The sequence below is a fragment of the Mobula hypostoma genome, chromosome 3 (genome assembly GCF_963921235.1).
Source record: "Mobula hypostoma chromosome 3, sMobHyp1.1, whole genome shotgun sequence".
NCBI classification, from domain to species: Eukaryota; Metazoa; Chordata; class Chondrichthyes; order Myliobatiformes; family Myliobatidae; genus Mobula; species Mobula hypostoma.
The window spans coordinates 54,001,295-54,017,974 of record NC_086099.1 but is presented as its reverse complement, the minus strand read 5'-3'; the positions used below and the strand labels follow the sequence as shown (position 1 = coordinate 54,017,974).

The window sequence follows — 16,680 nt, the reverse complement described above, 5'->3', positions numbered from 1 at the left end:
CGGAGGGGAAGAATCTGTTGCCGAATCACTGAGTGTGTGCCTTTAGACTTCTGTACCTCCTACCTGATGGCAACAATGAGAAACTAGCATGCCCTGGGTGCTGGTGGTCCTTAATAATGGACGATGCCTTTCTGATACACCGCTCCTTCAAGATGTCTTGGGTACTTTGTAGGCAAGTACCCAAGATGGAGCCTGTATTCGGCACAATGACAATAAAGTTGAATCTAATCTAATCTAAATTTATGCAGCTTCTTTCTGTCCTGTGCAGTATTCCCTCCCCCCAATACCAGACAGTGATGCAGCCTGTCAGTCTGCTCTCCACAGTACCTATAGAAGTTTTTGAGTATTTTTGTTGATATACCAAATCTCTTCAAGTTCCGAATGAAGTATACTCGCTGTCTTGCCTTATTTATAGTTGCATCAATATGTTGGGACTACGTTAGGTCCTCAGAGATCTTGACACCCAATACAAACTGCTTGATGATCTCAGTGCACTAGTCAAGCAACATACATGGAATTAGGGATGTTGAGTGATTCAGGTCAAGATTCTGTATTAGGACTTAAGAGTGTAGAGAGAAGATAACCAATATACAGAAGTGAGAGAGAGGAGTGAGACAGAAGCAAAAAGAAATGAGAATCATCTACCATTTGCATTTTTGACTGGATCTATTTAAATGTGATATTTTACCCTGTCGAGCTATAAATTCTGGAAACATTCCTTATTTTTGTGATATGTGATAATGATCCGAACAATGATGGCAATAATTTTGTCAATAGTTGGACTTAATTCAATCATGATACAATATGTGCATAAGGCTGGCATTTATTCACTTGAGCAGTGGAAGTTCGGTTAAAACCAATACAAAATAAGGCTTTTATTTTGAAGTTAATTTAGATTCATATATCTAAATTCACTATGGTGTCTTGTTTCTGTTCATTGGTATAGTCAGAACATTAAGTATGTTAGTGCAGAAAATGTACAATCCTGGGGAACTTTGCTGCCATCTACTGGGGTTCATTAGTATTATTGTTTCTGTAACAATCTGAAGTTTAAAAAAAATATATATATGAACAGTGGATTTAAGAGCATGTCAATTGCTTTTCTGGAAGTTATAGTTTTAAATCTTACTAGTGCTGTTCTGTAGATGTTGAGAAAATATCAGCCTCCAAGTGGACTTTCTACTCTAGAGCACTGTGGAATTGCTTTATACTCCACTCTGTCTTAACATCTTTGCTAACTTTGATGTAATTGAGCACATCTAAATTATTATTGTTTTTTTAGCTAAATTAATCTTCACTATCTAAGACGTGATGGTGCAAGACATTAAGGGTCATGGTGTCCTTTCTTTTGAGGAGGCGAAAATAGCACCAATCTCCTCAATTCCATAAAATTTGACCATTTTTCCTCAGCGAATTGTGATGATTTTACATCTACTAAGTCCTCTGAAAGAATTTCCATTGCCAAGGGATTTCTAGAGATCCACTGCATAGAGCCACTATTGATGCACTGCAGTAGGAGTGAGGAATATAGATTAGCCAGAAACAACCTGAAGATGGAAAAGTATCCACCTTTATAAAATTGAAGCCAAATTGGAGTAATGGGGATCACCATATAGGCTTGTCACACATCTACAAAATTGGGGCTTCCCAATACTATAAAAATGTGTTCCAAATATACATTTATATAGATCCTTTCACAATTATAAGTAATTGCAAACACTTACAGCAAATGAGCTGCTTTTATTTTTGCTGCTAATTTCAGTTTGACAAGAGTGCTGCAGAAAGCAGTAATACAAATGATAAATATTGACCAGGATGGTGGCCCAGCTCTTCTATGAATAGTATCCTGTGATATATAACATCCTGCTTAGCCAGTCTCTGAGGATCAAGGATGTCATACATCCTCTCAGGTTTTGTGAGTTCTGTGGTGACTGAGGAGGCCAATATGGGAACAGAATATCTACAAGCTATTTATTTAATATTTTGCATTTGGTACTTTATTTAGCAGTTAAAAATTCTTAATGATATAAACAATATGCATACGGAAGGCTGAAATGGAAAATACACAAGATAGAAAAATGAAGAAGTAGAATTTGCAATCTCTAAGCACTTCTGGAAATTCAATAAAAATGCTCAACGTTCTTAAAATTTGCTTAGTTAACTATTGCATATGCAATTAAAAAATTGTAAGAATTAACCAAATTATTTGGGGTATAAAATGAGACATTTTGTAATAATTTTGAGAACTTTTCCTTGAATAAGCAGATCTATTTGTTTAGTTTTGCCCTGTCTTATTCACTGAAAAATCATACAAATTATGTCATACACAATTTGATGTAAAAATAAGAAAGCAGCTGACCAAGATGTTATGGCTGGACATGTACCGTTTGTATTTCTGTCCATTTATTTCCCTCCCAGACTTTGCATTCAGAATTATAAAAGAGAAATAGAAGAACCCCTAGATAGACTGATTTACTTGCCCTGTACTCAGTCTCTGCAGCAGACAATACTCCTTTATAGTTTCTTAACCATGAATATCAATATAAAGGACAACAGGAATCCTGAGAAGGACTGAATGATAACTGTTGCTGATTGTGAGTAAATACATAAGATATTAATGTCTCTGTTCTAAAATCCAGTATTCTGTATTGCACTTTAATGGATAATTATCGGCAATGCAAATGACTTGAAATTCTACAGTTACAGTTATCTAATTGATACTGTTACATTTATGAATGTTAATATATTGCCATATCTACAGTGCAAAAACAAAATTCATTTGTTCCAGGAAATCTGGAAGAAAAATGGAAAATACTGTACATATCCAAAAGAGACAACGTTATAGAAAGAGAAACATTTACTTTAGACTAATTTTATGAAAGCTTAATAGATAATGTAAATAGTGATTTAAACTTTGATTTGAAATAATTAATAAAATACTCATTTCTGTAAGTGATCTGCAAACTAAAATTATAAAATGCTACATTAATTTTCAAAAATGCATATCAGTACTAGACTATTATTTACTGTTAAGATAATGCCTTAGCTAAAAGGCATTTAATATTTCAAATATTTAAATTTCATTAAAACTAAAACCTACAAATTATTTAATATTACTGTCTCTTCTGGTTCCCTACCTTTCATCCTGCAGGGCTACAAATCTACACACGGATATCCCAATTTTAAAGTCTGCTTAAAAAAGGAGTTTGTCCGCAGATAAGTATGTAGAATTTGTTTTTGTTTTTTCTATAAGAGATATCCATGGCTTATCAAAATACTGTTATTGTTTATACATTATTGTTTAAAATGTAATTCTATTATATTTTTCTCATCAAACTTTATTACCACAATTGTCTTCAGTAATCTTCCAACGGGAGAAGCTCTTTGATGGAATATACAATCAGTGATCCATTGAATGTACTTCTTATGTTCGTGGTCTACCACTGTTATACTATAGAAATACCATAGCAACTACAGCACAGAAACAGGCCTTTTGGCCCTTCTTGGCTGTGCCGAACCATTTTCTGCCTAGTCCCACTGACCTGCAAACGGACCATATCCCACCATACACCTCCCATCCATGTATCTGTCCAATTTATTCTTAAATGTTAAAAAAGAACCCGCATTTACCACCTCGTCTGGCAGCTCATTCCATACTCCCACCACTCTCTGTGTGAAGAAGCCCCCCCTAATGTTCCCTTTAAACTTTTCCCCCCTCACCCTTAACCCATGTCCTCTTTTTTTTCTCCCCTTGCCTCAGTGGAAAAAGCCTGCTTGCATTCACTCTATCTATACCCATCATAATTTTATATACCTCTATCAAATCTCCCCTCATTCTTCTACGCCCCAGGGAATAAAGTCCTAACTTATTCAACCTTTCTCTGTAACTGAGTTTCTCAAGTCCCGGCAACATCCTTGTAAACCTTCTCTGCACTCTTTCAACCTTATTTATATCCTTCCTGTAATTTGGTGACCAAAACTGAACACAGTACTCCAGATTCGGCCTCACCAATGCCTTATACAACCTCATCATAACATTCCAGCTCTTATACTCAATACTTTGATTTATAAAGGCCAATGTACCAAAAGCTCTCTTTACGACCCTATCTAGCTGTGACGCTACTTTTAGGGAATTTTGTATCTGTATTCCCAGATCTTTGTGTTCCACTGCACTCCTCAGTGCCTTACCATTAACCCTGTATGTTCTCCCTTGGTTTGTCCTTCCAACGTGCAATACCTCACACTTGTCTGTATTAAACTCCATCTGCCATTTTTCAGCCCATTTTTCCAGCTGGTCCAAGTCCCTCTGCAGGCTCTGAAAACCTTCCTCACTATCTACTACACCTGCAATCTTTGTATCATCAGCAAATTTGCTGATCCAATTTACCACATTATCATCCAGATCATTGATATAGATGACAAATAACAATGGACCCAGCACTGATCCCTGTGGCCACCTCTAGTCACAGGCCTCCACTTGGAGAAGCAATTCTCTACTGCCACTCTTTGGCTTCTTCCATTGAGCCAATGTCTAATCCAATTCACCACCTCTCCATGTATACCTAGCAACTGAATTTTCCTAACTAACCTCCCATGCAGGACCTTGTCAAAGGCTTTACTGAAGTCCATGTAGACAATATCGACTGCCTTCCCTTCATCCATTTTCCTGGTAACCTCCTCGAAAAACTCCAATAGATTGGTCAAACATGACCTACCACGCACAAAGCCATGTTGACTCTCCATGTTGACAGCTCCACCCTCCCTGTCTATCCAAATGCTTGTAGATTCTGTCTCTTAGTACTCCCTCCAATAACTTACCTACTACCGACGTTAAACTTAGCGGCCTATAATTTCCCGGATTACTTTTCGATCCTTTTTTAAACAACGGGACAACATGAGCCACTCTCTAATCCTCCGACACCTCACCTGTAGACAGCAACATTTTAAATATTTCTGCCAGGGCCCCTGCAATTTCAACACTAGTCTCCTTCAAGGTCCGAGGGAACACCCTGTCAGGTCCCGGGGATTTAGCCACTTTAATTTTCCTCAAGACAGCAAGGACCTCTTCCTTTTCGATCTGTACAGTTTCCATGATCTCACTACTTGTTTCCCTTAATTCCATAGACTTCATGCCAGTTTCCTTAGTAAATACAGACGCAAAAAACCTATTTAAGATCTCCCCCATTTCCTTTGGTTCTGCACATAGCCGACCACTCTGATCTTCAAGAGGACCAATTTTATCCCTTACAATCCTTTTGCTCTTAATATACCTGTAAAAGCTCTTTGGATTATCCTTCACTTTGACTGCCAAGGCAACCTCATGTCTTCTCTTAGCCCTCCTGATTTCTTTCTTAAGTATTTTCTTGCACTTCTTATACTCCTCAAGCACCTTATTTACTCCCTGCTTCCTATACATGTCATACAACTCCCTCCTCTTCTTTATCAGAGTTGCAATATCCCTTGAGAACCAAGGTTCCTTATTCCTATTCAATTTGCCTTTAATCCTGACAGGAACATACAAACTCTGCACTCTCAAAATTTCTCCTTTGAAGGCTTCCCACCTACTGATCACATCCTTGCCAGAGAACAACCTGTCCCAATCCACGCTTTTTAATCCTTTCTCATTTCTTCAAATTTGGCCTTCTTCCAGTTCAGAACCTCAACCCTAGGACCAGATCTATCCTTGTCCATGATCAAGTTGAAACTAATGGTGTTATGATCACTGGAACCAAAGTGCTCCCCTACACAGACTTCTATCACTTGTCCTAACTTGTTTCCTAACAGGAGATCCAATATTGTATCCCCTCTAGTTGGTCCCTCTATATATTGATTTAGAAAACTTTTCTGAACACATTTTACAAACTCTAAACCATCTAGACCCCTAACAGTATGGGAGTCCCAATCAATATATGGAAAATTAAAATCCCCTACCACCACAACTTTATGTTTCCTGCAGTTGCCTGCTATCTCTCTGCAGATTTGCTCTTCCAATTCTCGTTGACTATTGGGTGGTCTGTAATACAATCCCACTAATGTGGCCATACCTTTCCTGTTTCTCAGCTCCACCCATAAGGACTCAGTAGACAAGCCCTCTAATCTGTCCTGCCTGAGCACTGCTGTAATATTTTCCCTAACAAGCAATGCTACTCCCCCACTTTTCATTCCTCTGCCTCGATCACATCTGAAACATCGGAACCGTGGAATATTAAGCTGCCAGTCCTGCCCCTCCTGTAGCCAAGTTTCACTAATTGCTATAAGGTCATAATTCCACGTGTCAATCCACGCCCTCAACTCATCCACCTTCCCTGCAATACTCCTAGCATTGAAATATATACACCTCAGAAGACTTTTACCACCACTCACAACCTTTCTATTAGTGGATTTGCTTGAACTTTTAACATCATTTATTTTCACCCCAGCCACATTGTCAGCTCTGGCACTCTGGTTCCCATCTCCCTGCAAATCTAGTTTAAAGCCTCCCCAATAGCACTAACAAACCTCCCTGAAAGGATATTGGTCCCCCTGTAGTTCAAGTGTAACCCGTCTCTCTTGTACAGGTCCCACCTGCGCCAGAAGAGGTCCCAATGATCCTGAAATCTGAAACCCTGCCCCCTACACCAGTTCCTCAGCCATTTGTTCATCCTCCAGAGCATCCTATTCCTACCCTCACTGGCACATAGCACAGGTAGCAATCCTGAGATTACCACCCTCGAGGTCCTGCTTTTCAACTTCCTACCAAGCTCTCTATACTCACTCTCCAGGACCTTCTCACTCTTCCTTGCTATGTCATTGGTACCGATGTGCACCACGACATCTGGCTGATCACCCTCCCACTTCAGAATGTCATGCAATCGATCAGAGACATCCTTGACCCTGGCACCCAGGATGCAACAAACCATCCTGGATTCTCTGTCACGACCACAGAACCTCCTATCTGTACCTCTAACTATCGAGTCCCCTATCACTACCACTCTCCTCTTTTTCCACCCTCCCTTGTTGTGCCCTATCCACTTCAAGGTTTGACATTTTGTGTATTCAGAGATGCTGTTCTGCACACCGTAATTGTAATACATGGTTATTTGAGTTGTTGTTGCCTTCCTGTCACTTTGAACTAGTCTGGCCATCCTCCTCTAACTCTCTCATCAACAAGGCATTTTTGCCCTCAAAGTTGCCGTTCATTGGATTTTTTTTTTGTTTTTCCACTGCGTTCTCTGTAAGCTGTAGAGACTGTTGTACATCCCAGGAGTTCAGCAGTTTCTGAGATACTTAAACCATCCCGTCTGGCACCAACAATCATTCCATGATCACTTAGATCACATTTCTTCCCCATTCTGATGTTGGGACTGAACAACAACTGAACCTCTTGACTATATCTGCATGCTTTTATGTATTGAGTTGCTGCCACTTGATTGGCTGATTAGATATTAATAAGCAGGTGTACCTAATAAAGTGGCCACTGAGTATGTTGGTTTTGGCAAGATTTTTCAAATGGTGCAGGGTACTATATTTAGGAACTTCAAGGACAATCTGAGATATTTTCCTGTTCTGAATTACATAATCAATATTTTCATTACATTTCTGATATTTAGGTTTCCAAAACACTTAATAATTATGAATAAACTAATTGTAAGATGTCTGTGTGATATCAGTCATTGGACTTCAACCAAGATTTCCTGTTTTAATCGGCTTACAAACTTTTAATTTTCTACATATTTTGAGTATACTAGCAATTTGCATAGATTTCCAAGTTATTTTTCTTGACTTTTTGCTCAAATGTCAAGAAAAATTCCCTGATTGTGTTTGATTTTATAATGCTGCTGGGACAGAATATACACAGTAATATGATAGATTGTCTGGAACATTAGCTGAAAGATAGAACTGTGTAAAGTTGTTGCTTGATGTGAAGGCTCACCCAATTTTTCAAGAAATTCTGAGTTGCTAGTGAGGAGGACTCTGCAGGGATTAAGATATTTTATATCTTTGACTTCTAAAGGTCAGTCTAATTTAGAAACCAGTTAGGAGTAACCATGAAAAGAAAATCATTTTTTGTCAAACTGTAGATTAAGCAAATGTGAATAACCTTTTTGCAAATTACTAAAAACAAAATTTTCCGGTCATTTAGGAAAAGCTTCTGAAATATGCCCGTTAATCTCATCACTATGATATTCATGAAGCATAGGTTATGCAGACATCTTCAGTCAGTATCTTTATTAAAACGGCTTTAATATCCAATAATGTATTGGTTAATATAAAATTGATTTTAAAGTGACTGACTTTTCATATTTCTTAGACAGCACCATGAACTTATGTAACACCTGCAATGTAAAACCATTGAAGGGCTTTGTTGGTCATTATTATACAGAATTTGACAGAAGCTAAGACATTAGAACAGTGTCAAGATTAGTCTCAAGAACTAAATATGAAGGAAACTCTTAAAAGGCATAGGGAAGAAATGAAGGAAATCATTGTGTAGAACTTAAGCAGCCAGAGGAACATTGGTGGAGCAATTAACATTAGGAATAAAGATAGAATTGGTGGAATGCTGAGATCTCAAAGTGCTGAAGGGTGGGCAGAGATAATAGATAGGGTTGGGCAAGACATGTTGAAAATGGATGGGAATTTAAAAATTGTAATTGCCAGGTTGGGAAACAGTTCAGACCATTACCAGAGAAGTGATGGGCAAAGAAGATTTTCTGCATTATGGGATATGGGGCATGCTGTTCTAACTTATGGAGGGTGGAATATGAGAGGCTGCCTAGAAGAGGATTAGGATAGTTACACCTAAAAGTTAGCAAATGCTTATTAATTTTCTTTGCTTATTCCACAGGTGTTCAAAAGGCCTGATATTGAAGGTTACTACAGTTATATGCATAAAAATGGGCAAATACTTGAAGCAACTGAAGCCTGTTTCTTTTGATGGTCATAAATATCCTGGAAAATCCATAGTCAAGGTGGAATACTACTTAGTTATCTTTGCAAGAAATACAATTACCCTTGTACTGCCATTTAACTGTACAATTATTAGGAAAGTTTGACTACATTGTGACCAAATACTCAATGCACTGCTCAAATAGTTCAACTCTTTTAGTTTAAATGAGTAAACTAAGAATAGAAGTAAAAAGCATGTGTGATCATAATTCTATATATTCTGCTAGTGCTTCACTATCACTTGATGTATAAAATATAAGCTGAGAAGTCGAAGATAGAAATACAGGAGCAAATTAATATGAACAAGCAAGATATCACAATCACTGATTTTATAAAATCATAAGAGTATAAAATCATTAAAAGTACAAGGACAAAGCAGAACTGAACATCAATCTCAAGATGCATTTTGTTTGTGTTAATGAAAAAACTCAGACCTACAACCTTTTGGGGGGAAATAAAGTTAATTTCTAGGGCTTGAAATGAATTCAAAATGTATATTATTTGGAATTTAATTTGTAAGGGCAAAGGCAATGAATGTATTCATGGGGAATGTGGAGAAGAACGTGAAGGTTAAGGTTAGATGAAGTGAGCTAGAAAAATTTTTATATGGAACACAATTGGCCTGCAATATTGTAGTCAATTCTTTGTAATTTGTATAAACAAATCAGGCAAAGATGTGAGTTTTCATATTAGTTTAAATGACAACATTGCTTTTGTGAGGGAAACATGTTATTATATCATTGCACCCAAGTTAAGCAAACTTTTTACTTTTTATCTTGAAAATAACCTCCATCTTCATCTTATTTATTATATCATAGTTTGTGCATGGCAATTTATTGGTATGATAAAACCACAGTATAATTTCTATCAGTTTGTAATACTATATAATTAAACACTACAATATACATTTTCAAATTTAGACTGTGTTGCTACAGTTATCAGTTACAATTAGCATTCAAAAGCAGTTCAAACTTGAAGACTGATGTCTACATTGTTTTATAGTTACAATTCCATAGGTACACCTTTTCAAAAAAAGTTAGCCCTAGCTTTGGTAATTTGTGAAATGCATATTGCAATTATAAATAAAGTTAGAGATTAAATGTTTTATTGGATTTCCAAGTGTTATTTTTGACTTGGCAGTTATTAAACACATGAGAAATTTCAGATGCTGTGCCATGCTGAAATTTACCAAGTAATAGAAATCACTAATCACAGCAATATCCACTAAAGTATTCTACTTTTTTGAGAGTGAATAAACCGACCTACTATTAGGAAAACCAATGGAGAAACATGCCAAACCACAGAAAACTTGTGATAGTTTATAATCTCTTAACAATAACAATGTGCATAATTTTAAAATTACAAAAGTGACACAGAATGCTAGAAATCTACAATGGTAAAATACTGCAACTTTCCCTCAATTATGAGGAAAGAGAAAATACCATCTTTTAACCCATTTATTTGATCTAATTAATGTCCATTTATCAAATCGACTAAAATGTTACCTATAACATTTTTTCTGAAGAAAATTGTGGTGAACTGTTGCCGCAGACAGAAAAGAGGCAGGCGGAGGCAAGGCTGATTTGGAGGATGAGCTATGCTGAGGCATTACGAGGTGCAATGTGTTTGAGCTGGAGTCACAGACAGAACTCGTATCACTGTTGGAGATGGAGTGAGCGATTTGGAGAGGAGTCGATGCGGAAGAATTTCAATGCCCGTCCACCCAACCTGGTGTGAGGTTGGATTGCTCCAAGAGCCGAGCCAGTTTGCTGAGATTGAGAATGCTTCGGATGAGGTGCAAGGATCCAGGTTCTAGAATGTGGCAGTACTCGGTGTTTGGACAATTTAAACGGTGGCCCAGAGAGACTTGAAGCCCGAGTGTCAGACACAGAGGTGAGGATCAAGCTGATTTTGCTTGCGGTGCTGTGAGAGCAAGCAAATTCTTTTCACTGTGGCACCGCGGCTGTGAACTGATCCAGCTGCTGTACATTTCTGCCCTGCTGGTGTGATGAACTGGGACCAAGTCTTTGGGCCTACTCTGGCTGCTCTGGCAGAAGATCTGGGACTCAGTCTGGTTCGGGATGCTGTTGGCTTGCTTCTATTGTTTGCACGATGTGTATATTTCTCTCTCTCTCTCTTTCTCTGTGCAATGGCTTTTGGTCTTTTTTTATTGGGTTTTTCGGGTCACTTGCTTTGTGGCTGCCTATAAGCAGACAAATTTGGGTGTATAATTTATACATTCTTTGATAATAAATGTGCTTTGAATCTTGAATATTTGAATCAGATCAAATAAGCACCACCATTTCCTTTATATATTGCTTATTAAAAATGGTTTAAGTTATTTGCCTGGTCAAATTCAAATCAGAACTGATGAAGAGTCTCGGCCTGAAACATCAACTGTTTACTCTTTTCTGTAGATGGTGCCTGGCCTCCTGAGTTCCTCCAGCATTTTATGTGTGTTACTTGTAAATTATGTACAGTACTGTGCAAAAGTGTTAAGCATATGTAAAGAAAAATACTATAAAGCAAAGATGCTTTCAAAACAATGAAAAGTTTCTGAAAATCAAAAATACTATAAAGAGCAGTAAACAGTAAAAAAATAAATAAAATCAATATTAGGTGTGACCGCTCTTTGCCTTTAAAACTGCATCAATTTAAAAATGTACACTGCTGTGCAGTTTTGTAAGAAAATCAGTAGTTAGTTTGTCTGAGCATCTTGGAGAACTTGCCACATTTTTTTTTAGCAGACTTTGGCTGTCTTGCTTGCTTCTTTCTCTCCAGGTAATCCCAGACAGCCTCAATGGTGTTCAGATCAGGGTTCTGTGGAGGCCATACCATCTGGAACCATTTATAAAAATCTAGGGTACCTAAGATTTTGCACAGTACTCACTGTACTTCATGTACAAAACTTGGTTATGATGCAAGTAACGTTTTTCCTTTGTAATAGCTTTGATTTGCAGTTTTTACATGTTGTTAAATTTTCAGTATTTAAAAACATTTTGTTTTTCTTGTCCAACATCATTTATTACTCAGTTCAAAGATTATTTTCTTACTTAAAATGCCTTTATAGTTGATGCTGAAACATTTGTTTGTCCAGACACCTTCATGTGTATATGCATGCCATTATAAGAATGCTGAAGCAATTTGGCAATTTTAACAGGATTAGATTTTTATCAGGCAATGCATAAGTATGATACATCACACAATTTCTAGGCCAGAAATATTATTTGGTAATGTGAGGAAATCTCATAATTTAGATAAGTTGGGGTTTTACAAAATAATTTAAATTGAATGAACAACTTCCCAAAAAATCCATTTGACAAGACAGTGCCATGAATATCTGAACACAAATCTAACAAAGCAGATAAAAAGTTAGTGTAAATTGTGGAGATGAGTGGAACTTCAAAAGTGCTGCAAAGGATAACAAAATATATGGAATGGGCTTTGGAAAAAAAAGTATAAAGTTTTAGGCAACACACATCAAAGTCGCTGGTGAACGCAGCAGACCAGGCAGCATCTCTAGGAAGAGGTACAGTTGACGTTTCAGGCCGAGACCCTTCGTCAGGACAAGCTAATTTTTATTTAGCTTTCAAATTACACCTAAATGTGTACATTTAGGAAAATATACTGGTTAAAGCAATGTTAACCATATCTACATAAAGCTGGACAGCAAAATTGTAACTGCAAGTAATTGATGAATGATTATGTCAATATATACATCCTAAGTAACAGAATCTATCTAATTTGGATAGACAAGGACTGGTAGATAGTGATTGCAGCTTTATGCATAGGAGAATACAGAGTTCAAGAAAAAAGAAATATATCAAATATATTATACTGAATCACACATACAAACTCCTTACTCTATGTACGTAACTGACAACAATGAATATCAATCGAGACAGGTTATATAAAAACAACCAAACATTTATTAAACACGGATAAACAATTAAAAAAAAAACAAACGAAAACCTTAACCAGAAGTTAACCGCTATGCAGCCATTCAACAAATCATCACTCGGCACTGTTTCTTAAAGCGGTAAAGTCAGGTATAGTTCTTAAAATGGTAAATTTGAAAGTCCAACAGATTTATACGTTCAATTGGGACAGACTTCTCTGGAGAAGGATTTCTTCATAGGCGCGACTTTCCTGTTGGTTCTGTCCAAAGGATTCACGATGCAGGAAATAAACAGTTTAAAACAACTGACCTTAATTTCTTCTAGAGAGCAAATCCCGCATGAACTCCTTGCTCTTTTGGCAAGAGTTATCTTCGATGCAGGTCACTACTTCTTCAACGAAGACTCAATAAGGTCGATCCTTTGTTAAACTGCCGAACGATACCGACTCCTCTCAATCCTTCGGGTCCTGTACTTCAATAAAGTCTTCATTCTCCTGTACTACTGCTGAAATAAGGTACATCAACACATCTAGCAAAAATTTCCAGTCCAGCACTATTGTACCTTGCAACAGAACGTAACAACCGTTTTAAAAATGAAACTGCGTCATAAAAACAAATACGCAACAGAAACGGGGAGACAGTACGTTCTAGCTGGAAATCTAAAAACTAAACTGCGTCATCTGAGGTCTTCCCTTATATACCCGTGGTGCACATGTCATCACATGACCTCACCTCAGCGGGAAAATTACATCAGGTGACCTCCAAAAGACCATTACATCATCCTCACAAAAAAAATCACAGATCTGCTTGAGGCATGTGACAATACAAATTGATTAATTCATAATATTGAAATATAGTAAATTGATTAAATGGGAAAAAAAATCTAACCCACTACCAAGACCGAAGCTGATTAGTAAAGAAGAAAAATGAAAAAAAAGTATATTATTAGCCATCATCTGTGTTTTAACGGCAAATTAAAGGTTTGGAAAAATAGTTCAAAAAAGGTCCCCACAATATTTGAAAGTCTTGATTAGATTCAGAAATTGAACACCGAATCTTCTCTAAATTTAAACATGACATCACATCACGCAGCCATTGAACGTGAGTGGGCGGGATGGCATCTTTCCATTTAAGCAAGAGCGCCCTCCTAGCCATAAGAGAAATAAAAGCCAAAATGTGTAAATCAGATTTCTCCAAAATAATATCCTTTCCTCCAACAATACCAAATAAAGCGGTCAAAAGATTAGGCTTAAAATTCACTTTAAAAAGTACTGAGAAGGTTTGAAATACTTCTTTCCAATATTTTTCAAGACTCGGGCATGTCCAAAACATATGAATGAGTGAAGCTTCTCCATTATTATATTTATCACAATAAGGAGATATATCCAAATAAAAGCGAGACAACTTATCCTTGATCATGTGGGCCCTATGGACCACTTTAAATTGTAGGAGAGAGTGGTGAGCGCATAATGATGAAGTGTTAACCAATTTAAAAATTTCATTCCAAGTTTCCTCAGAAATTGAAGTCTGTAAGTCTTGTTCTCAAAGATATTTAATTTTGTTTAAAGGAACACTTCTCATCCCCAGCAACATGTTATAAATATTAGATATAGATCCATTATAAAAAGGTTTCAAATTAAAAATTACATCTAGTAGATTCTTATCAGGACTTTTAGGAAATGTACATATTTGAGACTGTAAAAAGTCTCTTATTTGTAGGTATCGAAAAAAGTGAGTTTTGGGTAAGCTATATTTAGCTGACAGTTGCTCAAACGAAAGGAGACTTTCCTCCACAAAGAAGTCCTGGAAACATTTAATACCTAATCTACCCCATTCTTTAAAAGCCACATAGATCAGAGAAGATTTTTAAAAATAATGAGGAAAAAATGGGACTTGAAAGAGAAAATCTCAATAAGCCAAAGTATTTTCGGAATTGTACCCAAATTCTCATTGTTTGTTTAACTACCAAATTGTTAGTTAACTTACTCAGGGATAAAGGAAATGAGGATCCAAGAAGAGAAATACTAGAAAATTTATTAACAGAGTTAACTTCTAAAGAAACCCACATCGGACAATCCTCGTGATTAATATAATATAACCAAAATGTAAAATTACGTATACCAACTGCCCAATAATAAAACCTAAAGTTTGGTAAAGCTAGCCCTCCATTCTTTTAACCTTTCCGAAGATGAATTTTGTTTAGTCTAGAACACTTATTTTTCCATATATAGGATGATATAATAGAATCAAGCGAATCAAAAAAAAATTTTGGGATAAAACAGGTATACCTGAGTTAGTAAATTGGTTTCTTACAATTTTAAAAGGAAGGTTAGAATTGGTTGATATCCAATTATTCAAAGGAAAAAATTCACTCTTATGTAAATTCAGTTTATAACCTGAGAACTGGCTAAACAGGAGAGTAAAGAAAGCGCATGGGATAACAAAGTCTCGACATTAGAAATAAAGAGCAATAGATCATCAGCATAAAGCAAAATCTTGCGGATAGTGCCTCTCCTTAAAATACCAGTGATATCATTAGATTCTCAAAAGGCTATGGCTAAGGGTTCTAAAGCCAGATCGAAAAACAAAGGACTCAACAGACAGCCTTGTCTGGTGCCACGTTGAAGCTTAAATGGTTTGGAGTCCTGAGAATTAGTAATAACCCTAGTGGAGGGAGCTAAATAAAGTAATTTAATCCATTGAATGAAATCAGGTCCAAAATTGAATTTTCTTTAAATTTTAAATAAATAATTCATTCAACTCTGTCAAAAGCCTTCTCAGCGTCTAGGGATACCACACATTCCAATATCTCCTTAGAAGGAGAATAGATAACATTTAATAAACGATGGATATTAAAATGAAAATATCAATTTTTGATAAGTCTAGTCTGATTATCAGGAATGACAAGATGGTAAAATATTTTCAATCCTACGGGCCAAAACTTTAGATAGAATCTTAGTATCAACATTAAGTAAAGAAATTGGTCCATAGGAAGAGCATTCAATTGGATCCTTATTCTTTTTGAGGATAAGCGAGACATTTTTTTAAAGAAGTAGCCATAAGGATTGATCAGGGCAGAAGAGTGAATGTTATCTATATGGATTTTAGCAAGTCCTTAACAAGGCCCCTCATGAAATACTAGTCTGGCAGTTTAGATCAGTTGGGATCCAGGGAAAGCTAGCTAATAAGATACAAGCAACACACATCAAAGTTGCTGGTGGACGCAGCAGGCTAGGCAGCATCTCTAGGAAGAGGTACAGTCGATGTTTCGGGCCGAGACCCTTCGTCAGGACGAACTGAAAGAAGAGCTAAGAGATTTAAGAGGGGGAGGGGGAGATCCAAAATGATAGGAGAAGACAGGAGGGGGAGGGATGGAGCCAAGAACTGGACAGTTGATTGGCAAAAGGGATATGAGAGGATCATGGGACAGGAGGCCCAGGGAGAAAGAAAAGGGGGAGGGGGGAAATAACACAGAGGATGGGCAAGGGGTATAGTGAGAGGGACAGAGGGAGAAAAAGGAGAGAGAGAGAAAGAATGTGTGTATATAAATAAATAACAGATGGGGTACGAGGGGGAGGTGGGGCATTAGCGGAAGTTTGAGAAGTCAATGTTCATGCCATCAGGTTGGAGGCTACCCAGACGGAATATAAGGCGTTGTTCCTCCAACTTGAGTGTGACTTCATCTTTACAGTAGAGGAGGCCGTGGATAGACATATCAGAATGGGAATGGGACATGGAATTAAAATGTGTGGCCACTGAGAGATCCTGCTTTCTCTGGCGGACAGAGCGTAGGTGTTCAGCGAAATGATCTCCCAGTCTGTAGATATATAGAAGGCCACATCGGGAGCACTGGA

General features: G+C 37.1%; 1 protein-coding gene across 4 annotated transcripts in view; it reads left to right on the top strand.

Annotated features, from left to right (window-relative positions):
• The window catches only part of micu3a (mitochondrial calcium uptake family, member 3a), a 183,058-nt gene extending 171,927 nt beyond the window's left edge, over positions 1 to 11,131 (top strand). For 2 of the 4 annotated variants that reach the window (XM_063043058.1, XM_063043057.1), the window contains 2 exons: positions 3,152 to 3,220; positions 8,828 to 10,182. In XM_063043058.1, coding sequence (XP_062899128.1) covers positions 3,152 to 3,220 — 69 coding nt within the window. In that variant the 3' untranslated portion in view covers positions 8,828 to 10,182. Of the gene's footprint in view, positions 1 to 3,151; positions 3,221 to 8,827; positions 10,185 to 10,453 lie in introns of those variants that run through there. The other 2 variants (XR_010017352.1, XM_063043059.1) reach the window with 2 other exon arrangements.
• Positions 11,132 to 16,680: the final 5,549 nt, after the last annotated feature.